This window comes from Armigeres subalbatus, chromosome 3, assembly GCF_024139115.2.
Source record: "Armigeres subalbatus isolate Guangzhou_Male chromosome 3, GZ_Asu_2, whole genome shotgun sequence".
Classification (NCBI taxonomy): Eukaryota; Metazoa; Arthropoda; class Insecta; order Diptera; family Culicidae; genus Armigeres; species Armigeres subalbatus.
This window is the reverse complement of record NC_085141.1, coordinates 58,504,766-58,528,941: the sequence shown is the minus strand read 5'-3', so window position 1 is coordinate 58,528,941 and position 24,176 is coordinate 58,504,766. Positions and strand designations below refer to the sequence as shown.

Below are 24,176 nucleotides of genomic sequence, written 5' to 3'. Positions count from 1 at the left end.
GCATTGCGTTTTGATAACCATCGTACGGCAGAGTAGAAAGGCCCTTGTGATCTGTATGCATTTCTTTGCAGAGTTTTTTTTAACAAACACGTGTTGAGAGCTCTAAATTTGATATACTGCCTGTAATCGCACAACTGTCCCATATGAATAAGAAACCCAGGAAAAATGGGACAACAATACGGTTACAGGCAGTATAGTTCACGAATCTTGTATTTATTGAACGGTTTTCACAATAAGTTTTTGTTTATTTACCCGACGTTTCAACACGGGAATTGTGTCTTTTTCTTTTGTCTTGATTGTCACTGAATCTGGGTACATATAAGATGCAGTAACATATGTGGAACATGTGTGCTGCTAATGTCAGTATAAACTGACCTAACTTTTTTCTACTGCAAGTCACCAGATAAAAACAATGTATTTTTTTTTAGCTATGATGTAGTCATTTTTGGAGCAGAACGATATGCGGAGGTTCTATGAGTCTGTCAATGGCGTCCAGAGAAAGACAGCGCCTTCTCCCGTCATGTGCAACGACCAACAAGGGAATTTGCTGACAGATAAAACCGAAGTGGCTGCCAGGTGGAAGCAACACTTCGAGACTTTGTTGAATAGTGGAAGTGACGGTGCATCGGTGAATAGAATAAATATTAGCGACGATGGACAAGCTGTGGAGTCGCCAACACTAGATGAGGTTAAAAAAGCTGTTAAAGAGCTGAAAAACAATAAGGCTTCGGGGAAAGGACCCGGCTGAACTTCTCAACATAGCAGTGAGCAGCTTTATGAAGTTCTGCACCATGTTATGTCAAAAATATGGGAAGACGAGGAAATGCCTGCTAGCTGGTTGGACGGCCTCATTTGCCCTCTCTTTAAGAAAGGGCACAGACTGGAGTACGCCAATTACCGAGGAATAACCCTCCCTAATTCGGCGTACACAATTATGTCCCGTATGCTGTTCAACAGATTGAGACCGCTTGAAGAGTCCTTCATCGGCGAATACCAAGCAGGTTTTCGTGAGGGCACTCTCGAATCACCTGTTCAATATAGCGCTCGAGGGAGCGATTAGGAGAGCTGGTGTGCAAAGAAGCGGTACCATTATTACAATTATTACATTATTACATAATTGCTCCTGGGATTTGCGGACGATATCGATATTATCGGGATTGATCGCCGTGCCGTGGAAGAGGCTTTTGTGCCTCTTAAGAGGGAGACAGCGATGATTGGACTCACGATCAATACCAGCAAAACGAAGTACATGGTCGCTGGCAATCAACGTGGGTTCATTAGTAGTGGTGGTAGCGAAATGGTGCTAGATGGTGAAAAATTTGAAGTTGTAGAAGAATTTGTGTATCTTAGACCATTAGTGACGTGCGATAATGATGTTACCCGCAACGTGAAAAGGTGTATTGCAGCTGCAAATAGGGCTTATTATGGACTTCGTAACCAGCTTAAGTCCCGTAGTCTGCATACGAAAACAAAACTCGGGCTGTATACTACTCTGATTCTTCCGGTGGCTTTATACGGCCATGAAACTGGCTGGCTGATCGGAGAGCTTTCGGAGTGTTTGAGCGTAAGGTGCTGCGGACAATACTCGGAGGTAAACAGGAGAATGGTATCTGGCGGCGTCGCATGAATCACGAGTTGTACCAGGTGTATAAAGGGCTGGATATTATTAACCTTATTCAACACGCCAGCCTACGGTGGGTCACGTTGTTCGTATGCCGGAAGAACGTCAAGCGAAGATAATATTTAGTAGAGAACCCGGAAGAGGCCGCAGGCTTCGTGGAAGGCCGCGTACACGATGGCTTTCTGCAGTTGAAGAGGACCTGAGGGCGCTCAACGTTCAGGGCGACTGGAATTGATTGGCCCAGGATCGAGTCTAGTGGAGAAGAAAACATCGACGAAGAGAAATAGATCAACGCCCCTATGATCCTAAGCATGAGAATTGTAATACACAAAAAATAATATAATTATGGCAAAAAAAGTGGTCATAATAGTTAAACCACAAAAAAGCTGCATTATTATTTGCAAAAGCTTCACGGACCCCAGGGAGTCGCGGACCACTGGTTTAGGGTCTTGGTTACGCATGGAGACTCCGGGAAATTCTTGGATGACCTGGAATGGAAGTCTGTTGAAGGCAAATGTTCAAGATGCTTATGGGTTTACTTTTGGATGACGATAACGATTCAAATTCTTTTTACGTTACGTACCGTAAAAAGAGGGACATAAAACGAAGTGACGTATACAAAAAAGTACCGTAAAAAGAGGGCTGAGTGTATTTTATTACTAATGAGATTAAACAACACTCAAGGGTTCAGTTGCAGTTCAACACAATCACAACTCCATACCGCTGAGGCTAGACTTCCTCATTCTCAATCACAATCATGACACAAGACGCAAAGCAGTTTATTTTTTTAAGTGATCTGCTCCCGCTTACTGAATGCACTGCATTCATTCGTTCATTCATCCGTTTGACGAGCACAACTGAGTCGCAGTGAGATGCAGTACCTCTGGAAAGCATGCGCTTCTCGTTGTATTGTTTGATGTGATTTCAACGCGGTGGGTAGACGACTGGTGAGGACGTATTTGTGATTAGGTTTTTCTTCCAAGCAAATGCACAAGGCAACCACCCGGGACGGTATTTTTATGTGTAAACAATAAACAATTACTGCACAAGCTCTTTCCTCTGAACGTTTGCTTCCATCTGTAGCTCTCTCGTTGGGGAGTCGATAAACCCAAAATGCATTGTTGATGGTGTTATCAAGTGCAATGCTCCCGATTTTTCCTCCTTTCCGAATTATTTTTAGGTTTCGCTTTTCTTAATCTAATCATAATCGGCTCGATTTCTCCGGCTACCTAGCTGTTGGAAACAAATTTAAATTACTCATTGACGAATAGCGTTGCTTCGAGCCGGTAGCGGTTGGCAGTAATTAATTACTACCATGATATACGTGAAATTAGGTTTTCATACATACATAATTTCTCTATGATAAGGACGGTCCCGGTTGAAGCCCATCGCCCAGCTGTGTGTACCGTCGTATTGATTTGACGCGTTTATATATTTGTTCCGGGTAGGGAAAAACTACTTGAACGGAAGGTGATTATGAACCGTTCCGTCGATCGGCAACGTCATTAAAAAATTTGCACTCCCATCTCCACTAACGCCATCAATTTTGTGGTGTTACATGTAGCTTCACGCAAGGTAAGGCCAAGGTACGGACAACCAACCGTTCACACCTTCTTCAAATTGTCGAAATATGGTACCGCATGCATACCGCAGTTAGAGCGCAACAATGTGAAAAGGAGGGAAAAAGTGAACGTGTTTGAAATTGGAAATTAGATGTTTGCCCATTTTTTTTCTCTGCATTGTTGGTCAAAAACTAAATCTTGAATAACAACATGCATACCACACAACGGAACCGTTGGAAACGTGCACCGCTTAACCTTCTGTCTGTGCTCAAAAAAACTTACGTTGTCTGTGCTCTGGGGTCAAATTGACCCCAAATTGAAATTGCTATAACTTTTTTAATGTTTGGCCAATTTTGGATTTTTTGGGCTGTTTCGAAAGATAATTTAATCATCTTTCAGGTCGTTGCAAAAGATTGACTACAGGTGGGCGGGTACATCGCGGGGAGGGGTTTTAGTGAACAAGGGTACAAAAAAAGTGATTTTTCATGATTATTTTACTTATATTCGAAAATCCTACCCATTTTGAACTGCAACTTTTTTATAAAGGCTATGCAGGAAGGCATGTGCTTTGGCATGAGGCGTTGATAAGTTTAGAACTCGGCCGCCAGGTTTTGGTATATTTGGATTCATTATTTTAGACTACTCAAGATATTCCGATATATAGAATTCGCCTCAGTGTAAATATTCTTATCGCACAAATTAAAAAATGGGAAGAAGTGCTCATTATATTGAGCACCGCTTTGTAGTGCTAGACATCCTGAATAATGTTGCCGAATACAACTTGGGTGTAGGTATGAGGGATCTCAAGCTAAAGCAATATTTCATATATGCAAGAATATTGCAAGTACACTAGCGCCGCCTATTTGTAAATTTCCTTATTATTTATTCCATCACATGACAGTCTATTCCCACCAGACGAACTTTGTTACAGACGTCATCTTTACAAATTTCAAAATTGTGCGATAAGAATATTTAAAATGAAGAAAATTCCATATATCGGAGTTACTTGAGTAGTCTAAAATAATGAATTCAAATATACCGCCACCTAGCGACCAAGCGCTAAACTAATCAATGCCTCATGTCAAAGCAGACGCCTTCCTGCATAACCTTTTTGAAAAGGTGCAGTTCAAAATGGGTAGGATTTTCAAATATAAGTGAAATAAGCATGAAAAATCACTGTTTTGCACCCTTTTTTACGAAAACCCCTCCCCGCGATGTACCCGCCCACCTATAGTCAATCTTTGGTAACGACCTGAAAGATGATTAAATTATCTTTCGAAACAGCCCCAAAAATCCAAAATTGGCCAAACATTAAAATAGTTATAGTAATTTCAATTTGGGGTCAATTTGACCCCAGAGCACAGACAACGTAAGTTTTTTGAAAAAAGGACACTGTAGCGCATATTTTCAAGATTTTTCAAGCGAATTTGCACCTAGGAGACAGATCTCGGCGAGTATTACCAAACTACCAAAAATTAGGAGAATCGGTTGAAAACTAAAAAAATGGCAGCCACTCAAAGTGGCCTGGGGTCATATTGACCCCAGAGCACAGACAAAAGGTTAAACGAGGAACTGAGCGATATCAAATAATCAGGGTACATCATAAAAACGATAACGAATGCTACCGAATTTCCGCATCAAAACAAAAAAAGTGTTTTATGTGTTTGGAAGCCACCTAGGAAATTTTCAGCTGGGAAAATCCATCAAGTTAACTGAGAATGTAAGAGAATAAAATGTGCTTGGTAGTCATATGGCTTCTGCTTCAATAAATCCCAGACCTTTCTATTCCTCCTACTTTGAATCTTTCTTTATATTTAGCATGTTCTAGCAATCGCCAGAACTGGAAATGGTGGACTTTCCATACCATTTCCATTTCTTATCCTATAACTCCAACTTGACTATTCTAGCAAAAGCGAAAACAGGAGGCGTGCTGTTGGTCCTAGCCATCTTTACTTATGGATCCTGTACACCTCCGGTGGTGCAAAGGGCCGACTTGAAAGATCTCCATCCTGAGCGTTGCCCGGCTATCGCTTTAACCTGTTGCCAGGTTAGATTTTGGTCGACTTCTTTTATTTCTTTATTGAGGCTTCGCCGCCATGAGCCTCTGGGTCTGCCTCTGCTGCGATGTCCCGCTGGGTTCCAGTCTAATGCTTGTTTACAGATTTCGTTTCCGCCCCTACGGATAGTGTGGCCGACCCAGCCCCACTTCCGATCTCGAATTTCTGTTGCTATCAGCCTCTGGTGACAACGACGATGGAGCTCGTTGTTTGAGATCCAGTTGTGAGGCCACCAGGCCCGAATTATATACCGCAGGCATCTGTTAATGAATACCTGCAGCCGTTGAGTGTTCTCCACTGATACACACCATGTTTCGCTAGCGTATAACAACACAGATTTCACGTTAGAGTTTAAAATTCGTATTTTGGTGCGTTCACTTATCTGCCTGTTTTTCCAGATATTTCTTAAACTCGCAAAGGCAGCCCTTGCTTTCTTGATCCGTGCGCCTATGTCGATCTTGGTGCCGCCGTCTGACGCCATTTGGCTACCAAGATATTGGAAGCTTTCAACATTCTCCACTGGTTGCCCGGCTACTGTGAAACTGGAAGGAGTCACCGTGTTTACATCCAACGATTTGGTTTTGTTGACGTTGATGACTAAACCTGCCGAAGAGGAGCGCTCGGCAAGGTCGTTGAGCTTACTCTGCATATCAGAGCGCCGTTGCGCGAGGAGTGTAACATCATCCGCCAATTCGAAGTCATTTAGGTGCTCCATGGTTATAGGCTGCCATAGCAGCCCGCGGTTTGGTTCACGGTCAATCGCATCTACCAGAATCTCGTCGATTACGATAAGGAACAGTAACGGTGATAGAATACATCCTTGCCTCACACCTAGCCATCATGAAGCCCTCATGAAGTGTCATTCGCCATCCTTCACAATTGTTCAAAGCAGGCTCTCTTACTACATTTAATCCCGTAGTTCAGAGCTCTACTCGCTGTCTTGAACACTCGGCGTCTGTCGACCCTTTCAGCGTCGGTTCTAGCACGTAGCAATCTTTTTTAAGCTCTAAGACAAGTTGCCTGGTTGCCGGGAGGTTTGATCCTGCTAGGCATCGTCACGTCGCAGGCACGTGACAGTACTTCTATCTACTCTTCGCCACTTAGTCCCATAGTCCGACTTTTCCATCGTAGTGACTACTCTAACAGTTCTGAACTAAACTGCGAGGTGCGCCATCATGGATCGGCTGTACTGACCCGGCTTGTGGTTCTATTGAGGGTATACCCGACCATAAAACGAACTTCCTGATGGTCACTGGAAGTATGATCTTTCATTGGGGCTTCACCGCGCTGCAGAAGGTCACAACGATACATGAATCACCGTTCGGTTCTCTGAACGTTGGCACTTGGCCTTCGTTAAGCAGAACTACTTTCGATACCGCTAGAGACTCTAGCAGGATATGACCTCTAGCGTTGGTGAACCGGGTTCCCTAGGCATCTGCCCACGCATTGAGATTTCCAAAACCACTCCCCTGGCTACGCCACTGGCAAGGCTACATCAGCTTTACAATCGATAACCGACGAATGTAGCTTCTAGAGGCCGGACAGGCCCAAACACCGGTGAGGTGTGTGTTGTCTGTGCCCGAGGGACAGATCAAACACCTTGGTGCGGCCGTGCCCAAGACACTTATAGCAGGCCTTGTTGTTGGCTTATGTTCAGCGAACATACCGACCAACCCACTTTCTGTTTAGCCTTATCCAGTACCTTCTTGGCCTCAGCCAGAGGTACTTGGAATGAGGAAACCTGCATTCCAGCATAGCTTTTGCGTAATCAAATAGCAGATTCCTGGATCTCGTCATTGCACTCAGTGCGTCCACCAGGTCTCCGGTCTCGGTTATCTCATCCAGGCATTTACACTGTATGATTGAGATTGGGCATAGGGCTCTTACTCTTTTTTTACTCAGAACTCTTCTGAGCAGCATCCCGCTTCAAGACAAGAATCATCTCGCCTTTCCGTCTTCGACGGATGCAGCTGACATCCCCTCATAAGCCATAGAGCTTTTCGTTGCATCTCATAGCCATCACCCCACCGTCGTAGCTTTTATTGTCAGTCTTGATAATAATTGCCCCACCTTTGTCTTTTCGCTTGCCGCTGCCATTGAAAGGTGGACTTTTTTTTCTCACGGGCTTTACCCTTCTCAGACGTGGCATGCTTCGCTCCATTTGCCGCACTCCTTGCGGCTTGCTGGCCACTCTGCTTCGCCTTTTTGTGATTCACAACCTCCACCCATGGCAGACCTACCTCCTGGCGATCTTCAGTTGCTCTCCTTGGTGGAGACACTACTGGTTTTCGTTGCTTCTTAGGGCCAGCAGTCTGCTCGAACTTCTCCCGGCGAGTATTCTCCTTTTCGGAGATACTGACTTTTTGTTAGACTTCTTCAGGTCCGCCGTTTGCGTGACCTTTTTCTGAGCTTCGGAATTGCACCGAAGATGGCCATGCAGTTTTGAAGTTCCGCAGTCTGCCTCTCCGCTAGCCGCTTTTCCTCAGTAAGGAGACGAATCTCCAATCCGACCTCCTTTCCTCAGTAAGGAGACGAATTTCCAATTCGACCTCCTTTCCGGCCTTCACCGCCTTGCGGACACTTGTAGCTGTTGGGAGGGATTAAGTAGAGCCCACTACCAAATCCCACCATATCCTAGGGAGACCCCCTAGGGTCAAAAAGCCCTGGTACATAGTCCCTGCTCCTCGAACCAGTGTCACCTAATAAATGAGATCACCAGTACTTGTACATTGAGGATGAGTGCTAGTTGCATTCATACATCTGTTGGTTCTATGTGCTGATCTAGTCATAATGGAGTAGCAACTACGGGCGGTTAATCAAGCTCAAGCTCAATTTAACTGAGGCTATAAAGAATATGTCGCCATGTAACAATGGACCGATATGTATTATCGGGAGACTTTGACGCTTTGGTACACCTCTTTGGAATAGCTGTTTTACGGTTAAGTATTAACTAGTATTAGTTTAGTATTAACTAGCGGCAATGGGAATTTCCGAGTAAGCACTCAATACAATGTTTGCTTTCAACATGTTATTAAGCTATCTAAACATTTTTTTTTTCTGTTAGTAATTTGAATGACGTGTTATTCGTGTATGTATCGCATTTTACCTGTGTTCTGTTGATTTTTTAAAGTTTGTCTTTGTATCTGGGTGTGATTGATTGACTTTTCCAGCCGTGTACAGTGGAAGTTTTCGTGTATCGGTCGAGGTAGCGGTGGATAATATTGAGAACAATATTGCGTTGTTAGTGCACGGTTCAGCCTCGCTAGTGGCTACTGTACCCTTTGTGCACTTTTCGGGCGACCGTACTTCTGTCACAAACGGAAAAAGCGCAGTTAGAGCATCTCCACCGTGTGGTTGCTAAACGAGTTGGAAAACAATAATTCGCAGAATATGTCGTCGTCTGCCTGTGATCACTGCGCGAGACCAGTTAAGGAGGGATTCCATCATGTGTATGGCTTTTTGCGAAAAAGTGTTCTACCTGAAATGTACGGCTTTGCCGACGACGCCTACAAAGCTTAACAAGCCATTTGTAAAGATTGTTCATGAAAGCCCAAACCTTGTGTGGATGTGCAATGTTGATGAGATTCAAATCGGCTGTTTCGTCATTCGGTGACGCAATCAATGCGATCACTGAAAAACAAGAATCTGTTCATAACGAGATCAAAAAGCAGCTGGCTAGACAAGGACAACAGCTTGGGCAACTCTCGAAACGCATCTCGCCGTCGACTCCGGCTAGAGTCGTGACGATGACGCGGTTAACAATCAGCAGCTTCTTGGTGGAAATAAGACCGTGCCTGAAGAAATCGAGTTGTTTTGGGTCTACCTTTCTCGTATCCATTCAAGCGTTGAACGAGAAGTGGTAGAAGAAAATAGTAAAGGAATGTCTACCGGGTGCATATACTGTTTAGGCCGTCCCGCTGGTACGACTAGGAGCCGACACGAGTCGTATGACCGTTATCTCGTACAAAATCGAAATCGATCCTAGGTTCTGCATTAAATAACGATACTTGGCCTAAAGGAATTCTGTTCCGGGAGTTCGAGGATCGTTCCTCAAAAAACTTGTCAAAAACGGACACTCCTACGATCATGATCTCCGACGAAATTGGAACATCACCGTTTTCAACTCCTGCGTCCGGAGTAGATTTGACTTGCTAAACGCTCCGGCGCAACCTGTTACCTCTAATATCGCACTGTGAATTGATTCTCTCCGTTCCTGTACGCCAGAGCGCACTGCCTGTCGCCCTATGGGAGACCCCGAACCATCTGATTCAGTCCCGCTGGCTGCTTCCTGCCTGCACAATCGTACTGTTTCCTGCCATCAGAGTCGTTCTGGCTCCGCTATCGAGTCTGGTGTAAGGGTCTCATCTTTCATCATCTTTCTCAGGCAAGTATTCAATCCGTGACAAGATTTCTATGCCTGATCCGCTCCCGTGTTCCAGCACAAATTTTAACTCTACTGTACATTCAAGCGGCAGATCCGATAGTGATGCATCTCCGACCAGAACATTTTTTACATTGGAAGGTTACTGTCAATCCTTCGTTATCTTCGCAACCGGGATGCATTGTGGAAAGCATTATGGAAGCCCCCAACTCCTCTAGCTCAGTCCTGCCTTCTGCTGCCTGCGTTCACCTTAGTTGTCATGGTCCTGAGCTGCAGATCGGGGGTCTTCCAGCATGCGACGACAGGCAAGTACAATCAAGTTTTCGTTTCTTCGACGTCTGATGCCGATCCACTTTTCAGTAGCCTGCGCTCGACAAATCTACGTGTCGATTTCGCTATAGAGTAGAGTGGGGCAAGAGTACGCACTTAGTTTTCAATCGATCATGTGGCCCTTATGAAGCAAGCTTCTGCATATCAAATCAGTGTCGATGATTCATATACTCTTCCTTTATGTTACCCAGTGGAAAAAATATTGAAATTATTGAGATTCGTTTTAGTAGAACCTTTATTGCAAGTCAAGTGAAAAACGCACTCTTACCCCACCGGTGGGGTAAAAGTGCGCATCGGGTGGGGTAAGAGTACGCATTTATCCAATCATGTGCTTTAAGTATATATTAACACAAATAAGAGTTAATAACATTTAATTGATGTTTAATGAGCATATATTAGGGAATGTTTAAAGATTACGTAACTCTTAAAGAGGGAGGGGGTCCTAAAAATGTGCACTTTCATACGAAAAACCATTATTTTTTTATATATACAAAAAACTACAGAGGTAAAAATATATATCAGGTTTCGCGTGGCGTATACAAAGGCATTTTCCTTAAAAAAAAGTCCACCAATCACGTAACGTAAAATTTGGCTATTTCATCACCCCTCCCCCCTATCTTACACTATTTGTATGAATCCTCTAAAAATTATATGGATCGTCACACATCTCGCAACCTCTCCCAGCTAAACGTTGCGTAATTTATGGATGTTTCTTTTGATTAAATCTTGAACATGAACACTATCTTTTAGATGAAATTGTGTTTTCGTACTATGTTTAGGTGTACAACAAGTCCTAATACAATTTCATAAACTCGCTTCAGTGCTTTGTTCGCTAAGTCCTTTCTAACACCGAATTACTTCAACTTATCCTAAAAACTTGTGATAATTTCGAATTCTGTCCCTTTTTCCTAAGTTGTGGATCATTACGCTTTGGAAGAAGACTTATTTCGGCCGGAGATACGGGTTTGACATCATAACTTGAAAATTCATATGCGTACTCTTGCCCCACCGGTTCCTGCGTACTTTTACCCCACAGTCCCAAAAAATATTCAAGTAATGGTTTTGACTTCTTGGAAAACCAACCGGATTGGTGTTCTGTACCGTAAAGTACTCTATACAATAGGTTATCGAAATGTTATAATGTTCACCTGATTGAACGTATATATGGTAATGAAATACTAGTTGCGGAAACCCAATTATTTTTAGCAAAATGACCAAAAAGTTATCTAACTCCATATCTCTCTTGTTGTTTATTCAAATCGTTTACAATTACACATGATAATGGTTGGCCAGAATACCTGTCAAACTGATGGAGTGCTGCTAGTTTATCTTTTTTTATTACTTCAAAAAATCGAAAACGTACTCTTACCCCACGCGCACTCTTGCCCCACTCTACTCTATGGCCTACCTGTGGGAATCCAGAACGCTTAGAGAGTCTCAAAGGAGCCCTCAACCTCTACGACTCAGTCAAGCCTCTTGTCATCTCCGCTCATCACAGTCGTTCCGGTCCTGCTGGCGGAAGCGGGGAGAGGGTCTTCCATCAACTTGAATACGGCGAAGAACCTGATTATACGGCAGCTCTTCCGAGATGTGACACCACACACTTTGCCATCTACATCTACGCTCCCGGGACGCACTCATGCCGCAAGCTCTGAGGAAGCCCCTAATCCTCCCAATTCAGTCGTGCCATTACTGCCAGCGACCAGCAGACGTCCTGGTCCTGTGCTAGGGTCAGGAAATGGGGTCTTTATGTCGGCATGTACTCTCAGCCAATGAATCCTTCTCTGCCTGATAATGTTTCGATTTGCAGTGCTTCATCCGCTCCTCGCCACATGCAGTCTGACATATCCATTTACTACCAGAACGATGGAGTACAGTCTTGGTACACCGTTGAGCAAGTATGGGTTGTTATTCAGTTTGGTGACAGGCAACCATTCCTCTGTGATGTGTACATCCCTCCGGATCGGACTGGCGACTTGGATCTCATTGACACACTGCCGATCTGTGTCTTGTGCTTCATTTATGGCCGCGTCTTGTGATAAGGTTGTGATTTTGGGCGAGTTTAACCTTACGAGCATTGCATGGACTCCTATTCACAGCGGTTTCTTCCGTTCGGATCTTGAAAGCTCCAAGCTCCATGCAGGTGCCGTTAACTGGATAACTACAGTATCGAAACGCTATCTCAAGTCAATGGCGAAGTTAACGATAATAATCGCTATCTGGACGTGGTCTTACCACGGCACCTTTATCCCTTAGTGAAGGATGTTGCTTATCACCACCTTCTAGTGATTGTCGTCGAAGATATTGTTATGCGTGATTTTTTTCAACACCCCAGCCGTGGTGTCGTACGATTTCCATATGGCGGGCCATCGCAGTATTACTGAAGTGCTATCAAGTATGGATTGGGAACGCATTCTCGATCCAGTATTAATTCTGCTGCAGAAAGAAATGTACATCATCGACATGCATGTTCCAAAAAATTCCGTTCAATCTGACTTTCGGATGCCGTGGATGACGAATACTCTCCGGTCGCTGAAAAGGTGCAAGGAAGCTGCACTCATAAGTTACACGAAACACCGTACGTTGCCTCTAAAGAGGGATACAGCGACGACTAAGATCTCACCCAAAGTCCTTTTGGAGCTACGTAAATGAACAGCGCAAAGAGACTGGATTTCCATCGTCCATGATATTTAATAGTGAATCTGCAAGCACCCAACAAGGTATATGCAACATGTTCTCAGCTAAATTCGCCAGTATGTTTGAAGACGAACAACTACCTGTTGATGTCGTGACCACCACTGCCAACAATGTCCCATTAACGAATCAATCGCTCGGTGATATCAAGGTGAATGTCGAAGCCATCTCAAGAGCGACGTCTAAGACTTCATCTAAGCCTGGTCCTGACGGTATTCCATCGATGATTCTCAAAAAGAATATTGCCTGTCTGTTTGAACCCCTTATCCTGTTATTCCAACTCTTTCTAACCAGCTGCATATTCCCATCTTGCTGGGAGACTGCAGATATGTTACCGGTCTACAAAAAGGAGCAATAGCGAAACTTTTTGAACTGGTTGTCATGGACCCTCTGAATGCCCACTGCAAATAATATCTATTCACCGATCAACATGGTTTTACAGCTGGCCGTTAAACAACAGCATTCGATAAGCTGAACCACGAAATTGCAATCGCCAAGCTAGACAGACTTGGTGTCGGTGGAAATCTCCTCGATTGGTTTCGATCATATCTGACCGGACGCCAGCTGGTGGTTGCTTTGGGCGATTTTCGCTCAGATAGTTTCCGCGCTTCGTCTGGTATACCGCAGGGCCATGAATTTTCCTGCTTTACTCCAACGATGTTCACCATGCAATCAATGAACCACGGCTATCCTTTGCGGACGATCTGAAGATATTTCTTCGCATCTGCTCAATAACCGATTGCCAATACCCCTCCAAAACCAGAATACTGTGTTTGCCAATTGGAGTACTCTGAACCGACTTGTGGTCAACCCGGCGAAAAGTTCGGTAATTAGTTTTTCACGAAAGAAGGAGCCGATCCGGTTTAGTTACTCTCTTCTCGACGCGACCATCAACCGAGTGCATTGCGTGAAAGATTTGGGAATTCTTCTGGATTCGCAACTTACTTACATTTACCCAGCCCATATTCTTTGTCGTCGATAAAGCGGCCAGAACGCTTGGCTTTGTGTTCTGGGTTGGCGAAAAATTTCACCGACGTACATTGCTTGAAGACACTCTACTGCTCTCTCGTCCGATCGACGTTGGAATACTGCTCGGCGATCTGGTGTCCTTACTACAACAACGGATCGGTGCGCACCGAATCAATACAACGCCGCTTTGTTGGTTTTGCATTGCGCAAACTATCATGGAGAGACCCATTTCGCCTTCCTAGTTACGAGGACCGCTGCCAGATGATCGACCTTCTTCCGTTGCGTATTCGTAGGGACTTAAGCAGAGCACTGACCGTTGCTGATATTATACAAGGATCGATTGTCCAGACATTCAGCCACAAATTAACATTAACGTGCAACATCGGCCATTGCGGAATAGCACTATGTTGAGACTTCCCCTTCACCGCACCAACTATGGTTTGAGCAACGCTCTGAACGGGCTACAGAGCGTTTTTAATAGGGCGGCACTCAATGAATAAATGTTCATACCCTATTCCAGTGGTTTGATAAGAGTACGTCTTTCGTGTATATTTCATGTATATTGCCTATTTTAGTATTTCAATCACTGAGGAAAATATTGACTAGAAATTGCTAAGAAATCTTGCTTCATAATGGCTCTGCATTTATTTGTAAAATTGTTTTCCCTTTAAATTTTGGCTTTGCAAAATAATCCAGTAAGTTAACTGAGAAAACAGTGTCCCTTCTCTTTTTATAGGACTGTCAGCTCACCTTAAAAAATATTTTTTCAATACTAATTGATAAAAATTCTTCGGTCATTGTCATTATTCAATTTAAACCACATTTGAGAAAAGGGAGGAAGAAGCAAAATAAGTCATATAATTTGATTGCATCGTTCACGCCAATTGGCTCAGGAACAAATTGAGCACCACTAACGAGAGTTCAATATCAAGAAACACAACGCTTACCGTTCCGGGCATTCATTGACCAACCTCCACGAATTACGCATGCAAATCAGTAATCGGGGATTTCCCCTCCGCTCAACCAATTGGATGGATGGATATAACGAGCAGGTGCATGAAAGTCCCATTTTACGGCAACCAACAAGCACATGACGCTGCTTGACCAGTGACCGTACGGTATTGCAAAACCTAACATAGAGTATTTACCGAAAGAAAGACGATGTTGAAGAAATTTCGAATTACCTTAGTCTTACTGAGCTGGAACTTTCTTTCGCTGGCTAGCGGCCCATTTATTAGTTGCACTTAACATTTGATCGCATGAGCACGAGGGCAGAGCTGTTCATTAACCACTATGAGAGATATAAAACAATTTTGTAAAGATGCTTCTCCGGAGGTTTGTTTTCATTTCAAGGCATTGATGTGTGTACGTGATAAGGATGGACGATTTCGTTTTCATACGCCTTTTTTTCTTATGTAAGTTTGTCTAATTTTGGTATTTTTTGATCTCCTTCATTGCAGTTTTCCAACGTGGAAACGTCGGGTTACGTGGGTTTTGCCAACTTGCCCAACCAGGTGCACCGTAAATCGGTTAAAAAAGGTTTCGAGTTCACTTTGATGGTAGTTGGCGAATCGGGACTGGGTAAGTCCACTCTGGTGAATAGTTTGTTCCTCAGTGATTTATACCCGGAGCGGGTCGTTCCGGATGCGGTGGAAAAACAACACCAAACGGTGAAGCTGGATGCTTCAACGGTGGAGATTGAGGAACGGGGCGTCAAACTGCGGCTAACAGTGGTTGATACGCCTGGGTTTGGCGATGCAATCGATAACAGTGACAGTTTCAGTGCCATTTTGGAGTATATCGATGAACAGTACGAGAGATTCCTGAGAGATGAGAGTGGTCTGAACCGAAGGAATATTGTGGACAACAGGATACACTGCTGTTTTTACTTCATTTCACCTTTTGGACATGGGTATGTGTTTAGGGCAAATGCAAAATCTAATAACTACATTTCAAATTTGTTTTTTTAGGTTGAAACCATTGGACATTGAGTTTATGAAAAAGCTGCACTGTAAGGTGAACATCGTGCCGGTGATTGCGAAAGCTGACGTGTTGACCAAAAAAGAGATCCAGCGCCTGAAGTGCCGTATTCTACAGGAGATCGAAGACAATGGGATCAAAATTTATCCACTGCCAGATTGTGATAGTGATGAAGATGAAGATTACAAAGAACAGGTGCGACAATTGAAGGAAGCAGTTCCATTTGCCGTATGTGGTTCCACCACTCTTCTGGAGGTGAAGGGACGTAAGGTTCGGGGCCGACTATACCCATGGGGTGTGGTGGAGGTGGAAAATCCCGAACATTGCGATTTTATCAAACTGAGAACTATGTTGATGTAAGGTCTATATACAGCAAGTAAATACATCGTTATTATAATTTCTATTTGATCTTCCAGCACTCACATGCAGGACCTGCAGGAAGTTACTCAGGAAGTACATTATGAAAACTATCGCTCGGAGAGGTTGGCCAAATCAGTCCGCAAGAACGCTAACCCAATAATTAAAGACGAGAACGGCAGCACCGGTGAGGTGTTCACCGAGAAAGATCGTATTCTACGCGAAAAGGAAGAAGAAATCCGTCGGATGCAGGAGAAACTCGCCCAGATGCAAGCCAAAATACAAGCGCAGAAATAAAGATTATCGTCAGCAAAGTGACAATGGATGCGGGAAATCTTAATCTAGATCCTTCGTCGAGATATGTGTATATTGTTCAAAGAACATAGTGTTCAGAGCCATCCAGTACCAGCTCCTTTATGTGTAGAAACGCTTGGTGAAAGATCCACATATACACATTTCTTTCATTTGTAGAAAAATGCAAACAATAGACGATGTGGATTAATATTTTGGTAGGCGATTGTCATCTCTGCAGCGAAAACCTAGTAGATATAGCATGACACAAAACTCAAATATACCACACAATTTGGGATCACTCATTGTTTTTAGAATATTTCGAATAAATTGCAACTCTTGTACATTCTCGTTTCGTCTTCGTACAATTTAATTTGATAAACGTTGTCGAAAATGTATTAAGTACAAACCTATCAACCATAACTATTCTGCGTCGGAAATGCGGTTTTAAGTGTCTCCCGTTAAGATCGGCAGCAGCTTGGAAACAAGGAAAATTGTTTAGTCAGCTTTGAGTGCCATCATCATCTAAAAGAGATCGCTAAATTTTCATTTTGTTTTCATGCTTAGAACTGAATAGAATCTCTCAAAAACAATCAATGGGCAGTCACCTGAACCCAGAACAAGCATCGAAGTTTAGTGGTACCATCTCTCTTTATAAAAAAATCTAAAAACCTTCAAAAATCCCATGTGTAACTCATATTATATATGCTTCCTAGTGTAGTTTTCGTTTATGCAATTATGATTAAAATCAAATAAGAAAGTACGCAAGATTATAGCGAGCAATAATCGGATAGGGACGAGTCAAATGGTAGTTTTATTTTTCGATAGCTTTTTGTATCGAACCATGAACGAATGTAGAATTTTGCATAAAAGTCCCATCAAAACAGGTAGTTTTTTTTTAATTCGATTTAACGTGCTTTTAGTACACAATATACCAACTATCGACCGTAGATCCGTGCATGATCCAAACCAGAAGAGATATCACTCGTTTAAGAATGAAGCAAATTATCATTAGTTGCTAGTGGTACTTAACACAGATGGGTAGAACAGTAATTCGACCATACTTGAAATTCTGCTTTCGGTCCATGATAGGAAAAAGTGAAGCGCGATCCGGATATTCTTGAACCTACTACCTATGCGAACATTTGTAGGTGTTGAAGTCGAAAAATTAAGCATAGAGTATAATAATCTTGTTGCACTTTTTTCTAGAGCGTAAATTTTTCCTTCGAATAATCTTTCGGTTTAACGGATATGCCGAGGAATTTTGAACAAAGATAAAAATTAAATTGAATCAGATGGTTTGGTTTATCGAATCAGTATATACACGTAAATATGTATTGGTTTCTCTATTATATTTTTTCTATTGAACAAAATAAGCCAATATAACTCTATAATTGAAGTTGAACTGTGTTTTGTTTTATATGCTTGTTTTGAAGAATTGGTCCCGATCCTGGATGTTAAAAGCATTACAATGATCTTTGTACATAAATTTGATATGTTGTGAATGGAACAACAATTGTGGTAAGTTGAATACAGGGTTGGTAATTTCTCATGAGTTCTTAAAATGTGTAAATTCTACATTGGTCAAAAAAGGAAGGGAGGACTGATCTTCACTCGAGAGCGGGATCCACAAGCCGCGAACTGCATAACGGAAAGAAATTTATTTGTTCAATCGTATTATTATGCCGTTTTATAATGGAGAAGCCTATGAAATATTTAATTCAAAAAGTTTTGACGATAAACCTGCGTCCAACGGGAAGATATTGGGAGGGGGTGGTCATTCTGCAGATTTCAACTTGATATGGTCATGAAAAGTGGGCAGGAAGTATGGGCTAATAAAATAACACAGCCGTTTCCCAACTGATTTTAGAGATATTGGTATCAATCGAATGACAAACTCTAAAAATGCCCAACCAATAAAATCACTGGATTGAAGGTGCTGAACTATTGAAAACATGAATTTTTCCAGACACTATTAAAAATCGGTAATCCAGCCAATCCTGTATGTGCGGGCAAACACAGACATCGTGCGACTTACGGGCAGGGCTCTAATCCTTAGCGTAATCAAAACTTCGAAGAGCGAACAAGAGAGCCGGACATGCAGCACTCAGCTGTCGCAACGATGATTCCGGTAGCAGCGCGGTCCCAGCGGAGATTCATCGATTGGTCGTCGCCGATATCAGTGACCATGCTGAATTTTATTAATGGCTTAGCTTAGCTTTAGCTTTGACTGACTTCACATATCTATGGTTGCTACTCCGTGATTGACCAGAATCAGTGAAATTTCACAAAGAATCACCTGAATGATTGACTGGGCTTGTTCAAGCATTCTCAGTGTGCAAGTTTCAGCACAGAGAACAGACATGGAGGCTCGAACAAAATTTCTAGCAAAACATGTGTAAACAAACAAACCGAACCGCAACGCCAACGACGTCGACATTGCAACTCACAATCTCATTTTGACAACACGATGGCGCTGCTATACTCTTGCATGCATAACGACACTAGCGCACAGTGGCATTTTTTGATGACGCTAGCGCTGATTATGCACGGGATAACGGCGACATTCCAAAGTTATTTCAAAAGGAACAGTAAAAAGTTATCACAACACAGTGAGTGCAGCTTCAACGTCTGTTCTCTGTGGTTTCAGTGACTCTAATATTCAAATGATCAATAACGGCGCCGACCACTTCCTTGTAGTCAGTTAGGAAGAGGGAAGGAATATTAGTAGGTGGTTTTTGCTTTTTGAAGACCGTGTTTACCTCTGCGTCTCCACAAAAACCACAGGAAGGATTATCAGTTAGTTGGTAGGCATCGTTGGATCTGGATTCAAACTACCTGCACACCGAGCAGGATCACGACCAAACGTATATCTATTGATTTACTTCCCGACCAGATGGCTTATGCAAACTGTAAAGAATCGAGTTTTTGACGACGAACCGACGTGCAGTATTCTGTATCTACTTGCCCTTACTTGACCGGAACAAAGCGCAATACAAGCTTATTATCCGCCGAATATCAAAAAGATATTTTTTTTCTCCGGCTCGCGACTGTACTGCACTGTACTTACTTTCCCGATGGCTACCGAAGCTATAGAAGATCGCACTTGTCTGGACAACTCGACCGGATCAAAGCGCAATTCCTGAAACACGAGAAATCACGCACTGAACTTGTTAACTTTATTACCGTCTACGCAATCCATGCTGAATTTTATTAATGGTGGCGTATAAGTAAAAAATCATCGAGTGACTGTCGGACAGCAGCAGTCAAATAAAATTTTTACGCAAGGTTCGCACCTTAGGGATTAGAAAAGTGCATTGTTGACAGAAAATCCGTCTCTTGCAGGACCAGCACTTTATGAACAAAAGGATTGGTAGTTTGATTTGATTTTCTGAAGAATGCTGTTAGTGTTTGGCGCATATCTCTATATTTAAAAATGAGTTTGCATTTCCTCTGAGGCAATATAACTCACGAACGGGATGACTGATTTGCAAGATTTCCTCACCAATCGATTCGTCTTGGGCTCTGCTGTGTATGAGAAAGTAGAAAATTTTGCTGGGAAAGTTGAACAAATCTAAAAATGATGCGTTTCAATGAATTCTGAAGAAAACCATCAACCTCGAACTGAAATCGATCTAGAGGGTGACGACTAAACGATTGACATTTAGAACGAAGAAAAAACAACCCGCACAAGATCGGGCAGGTTTGACTAGTTTAAAATAAATCAGTTCTTTTCAGAACCACCTTTTACTCAAGAGAAGGTTGAGTCGAGACGAGTTTTCTTCAAAGTGCAAATAATAATCGATGATGAAGGTATAGAAAAATAAGGCCTGCAACAAAATCAAATTGGAGGAAGACACTGCAAAAAAAAATCATGCCCATGAATGGCGTTGGCATCAGTAGAAGTGAAATGAAATTGTCTGTCAAGATTCTGATTTTGATATTGTACGTTTACTTGCTAGGTGGACACGGTCGGTTAGAGTAGCCGTTCCACCAAGTGTTCGTTAAAGTAGTGTGAACGTGAAGTGAATTTAATTGCTGTCCAGGGTTAAAGAAAAATGTGAAACTAAGTTAGTGAATAGCTTTTAGGAGTGATAAAATCACGAAAACAGTGGGAAAAAATCAAGTGAAAAATCTAGTGGGTGTGGATGTGTTTGATCCGAACGTTCGAACGTTGGTATGCGTTCGATGAACATACGAATGTCGGCCTGGAAAAAGCAGTTTTCAGCGTTTTTCCAGCAATTCCTCAGTAATTGCTAGTTTTGATAAGTGAAAAATTAATATGGAAATGTCATTGTTGCGTACGCAACGTAGGAAGATCTATTCCGTGTTTTTAATCCCGTTTATTGTTCTACGGAGATTAAAATTCTCCTGTAAAATAGTTTCCGATTACAATTCAGTAATTATTGATAGATTCTAGATAACTTACGTTTGTAAACTTCCTTATAATTCACACGGGTCACTTCGAGTTTTGGTAGTGTGTGGTGCAAAATCTATGGTACAACTTTTCAGTTATGTAGAACATATTAAGTCAAACAAAGCCAATGAAAGTACCTTATATTTGTTCATTAAACGTTCCGATATACGAATTAAACGAGCAGTTATTGATTCTATGCTAACCTAAAATATCAAGGAACGAATGTTCAAGTTCATTTTAATTTAGAGATAGTTTCGATGGACATACCTATAAATTCGATTCAAGGCTTTTAGGCGGAACCAATACTATTTTAGAATACAATTAACTAATAACTAATAATTTATAGCAATAGCTAAATTAAACAATTAGATAGAGATCTCGTGGCCGGTTGCTCAACAACAATAAGTATTTCTCCTTGCTATCTGTTGTCATCAATCATCCCAATCACCTTTACTTCAACTGGCTCACGGTAGACGTCCGGCAGGTCTGCGAACGACGCGTTGTACGTATAGGTGTATCTGCCTCGGATGGGCGTAGGCAACAGTCATGAATATATTATGATGGAGGGTAAGTCGATAAATTGCCCCAAAATATTAAATATAATTCAAAGTGCATTAGTATTAGTGCGGATTCGAATAAATCGCGGTAACCGCAATGACCTCTATATCTACATACCAGAGGCGCATCCACGTTCCGAGTCGTGGGTAGGACAAATAGGAAATGCTGTTCTGGTAGAAACAGCGATTCGCATAAACTCGCAAGTGTCCTCTCATCGGTGCCACGGGATGTTTTGAAACAGTTAGTGTGGAAACTGTAACGATAGGAATCGTTTTGGTAGAACGCGAGACACAGAAAGATCTAAGGCATACAGAATAGGAAAAGAGGCGAGCCTGTGATCGAACCCATGATCTCCTGTTCATAGGCAAAAACGATAGCCACTAGACCACCGAGCATGTTTCCGATTTGGGCATCAGTTCTGGTATTGAGGAATCGATGCACATTCTACCTATACTTTCGAAAGCATAACTGTTCCATGTTGATATGAAATCCATTTCAATATGGAAAAATTATGTTTGCAATATAATCAACTCTAAAATAATTAGGACTTGGGCAGGAATATTTATATAATTTTAGAAAATTTCCTCGATTTTTAGGACGAATATTGCTTTACAAGCTTCCAGAAAAAGTCACGGGTAACAGAAATTAAAAAAAAATCCATGGTTGCAATCAATTATTTCTAACTACTAGGACAGTGGTTCTCAACCTTTTCTAGATCGCGATCCCCTTTATGATTAACTGAGTGGCCCACAACCCCTGCATATGTCATGCTGAAATCAAGAACGAACATATATTCAAAAGTTATTTTATGTCGCTATCTTTTAACATCCTAACACAGCATTTATCAGCAGTAATTCATTGAGTGCTGTGTTTGTATGCCGGAAGAACGTCAAGCAAAGATAGTATTTAGTAGAGAAACCGAGAGACCGCAGGCTTCGTGGAAGGCCGCGTACACGATGGCTTTTTGCAGTTGAAGAGGGCGCTCAATGTTCAGGCGACTGGAAGCGATTGGCCCAGGATCGAGTCCAGTGGAGAAGGATACTTCATTCGGCGTAGGTTCATCGAAGAGCTATAGCCCATCAAGTATCGAGTAGTAATCCACGATATGCAGAACCATTTCGCATGTCCAAATATTCATTCTGAATTTCATCTGGAAGCCACGTTCAATATAAAAAAACAGTTTGCAAACATCTCCTTGAGCCAACTCAGAAAAGTATTAATCAAACTGTTGCTCCAGTGAGTCAAGATGAGCCATGAGTTCTAATACTAGGATTTCATATTTCCTCCAGGGTCAAGCCATCCAAAGCAAACTTCCAAAAAATCGCATGAATGTCAAAGAATCTGTTTTGGGAGCTCAGAATCCCTTACGGATCAGATTTAGAGCGGTCTTTGGTATGTTTCTGGTTCAATAGATGTTTGAAGAAGACTTTTCCCGTGGGCTTCTAATAATCCATTCAATCGTGCTTTATCATAACTTCTAAAAAAATATTTAAACGCATTTGCAAATTTCAACAACTTCTATTTTACCTCTGTAAAACCTTTAGAGTCTAAGAAATGAAGTTTAGATATCCTTGAGCGCTTTAGGGATTTTAAAGTACCTGAAGTCCACAACAACAATCAGTAGTCTATTGTTTTAAGATTCCAAAAACATCTATGAGTATTGATTGGACTATGATTAACTTTAAAATCACCTTCTGCTAACACACAAATTTTTGCCATCCAATCCCGAGCAAAGCTTGAGAGCAAAACGATAACTCGTTTTGATGTTGTGAAATCGCCGAATATGATTACTTAATTTGATATCTTTTTGGTCGTTTTAACGGTTAAAATAACAAAATGTATAGCAGAAAAATCTTACTGTGACAACAAATCGAAAACTATTCCTGCTATCGATGAGAGCAAATCGAAAACTAAATTCGATATTGGTTTCGATAACAAAATAAGTACACAGTTTGATGTCAGATCATACAATTTAGAAATCTACAGCAAAATGAGATCAAAATATGTAATCAATCATGATGATTCATATTTGAAAACAAATTATGATTTCAATTTGATGTCGAAATCAAAATGTGTTTTCTATATGCTCTCATTATGTTTTCAGACTTTGCTCGGGATGACTTCATATGTTTTTACCACAATCATGGGTAGGACAATGCTTTGACTGTCCCACCCAGAAAAATTCATGCGTAGGACATGTCCTACCTGTCCCACCCACTCCCGGCGCCACTGCTACATACGAAGGTGACAGCAGCCCACCCGCAACCTTTTTTGTTGTTGGGGTGAGCATGTTGTTCACTACATCACAGTAGCCTCTACTCCAGCTCTTGGTTTTGTTCAAGACGCCACCAGCGCTGTAGTTTCGACCAAGATGAATACACAGCTAGGTGTTTCAATCTGCCAAGTTTATGGGAGAGAAGAAGGCGGGGGTGAAAAATTCATTTTCAGTGCAAAATGACAACAAACCCGCTGGCTCTCCCATACTAAAATCCAAGATGGCTGAATCGTGAATTTGGCAGATTGGAACACCTAGTGGTGTATTCATCTTGGTTTCGACATAATCTGTTGAGACCAACCCCGTGGCAAGACATGCTTTTCAGCGTAGCGAACATCTTCATGAATATGTCCAGCATACATTTTGAAAAGTACTTCTCCCGAATCGTGCGTTTACAAGCAACTACATTTTATCCAAACTATTGTTGGCTACATATTTTCAAATTATTCAAAAATAATACCAGCTATTATGGGCATGTAAATATAATCCTAAAACACCTTCCTGCACACCATTTATTTCATTTCAATTTCACTATTGAATGTTGTTCGAATTGCATCCCCGGACCATTTCAACTGTGATGCTCATCACAGTATAAACAATAATAATATCTTTTGTTTGCTTCGGCGCGGGAGAAAAAGCTACGAAATATGATTTCGTGTAGCGTTTGATTTCACCTATCGATTC

General features: G+C 42.1%; 1 protein-coding gene across 1 annotated transcript in view; it reads left to right on the top strand.

The window, feature by feature from the left end:
• LOC134226486 (septin-1) overlaps positions 1–17,641 on the top strand; it is a 32,040-nt gene extending 14,399 nt beyond the window's left edge. Inside the window, exons 2-4 of the mRNA XM_062707294.1 lie at positions 15,075–15,526; positions 15,585–15,950; positions 16,011–17,641. Of these exons, the coding sequence (XP_062563278.1) occupies positions 15,075–15,526; positions 15,585–15,950; positions 16,011–16,248 (1,056 nt within the window). The 3' untranslated portion in view covers positions 16,249–17,641. The remainder of the gene's footprint in view (positions 1–15,074; positions 15,527–15,584; positions 15,951–16,010) is intronic.
• The last annotated feature ends 6,535 nt before the right edge of the window (positions 17,642–24,176 follow it).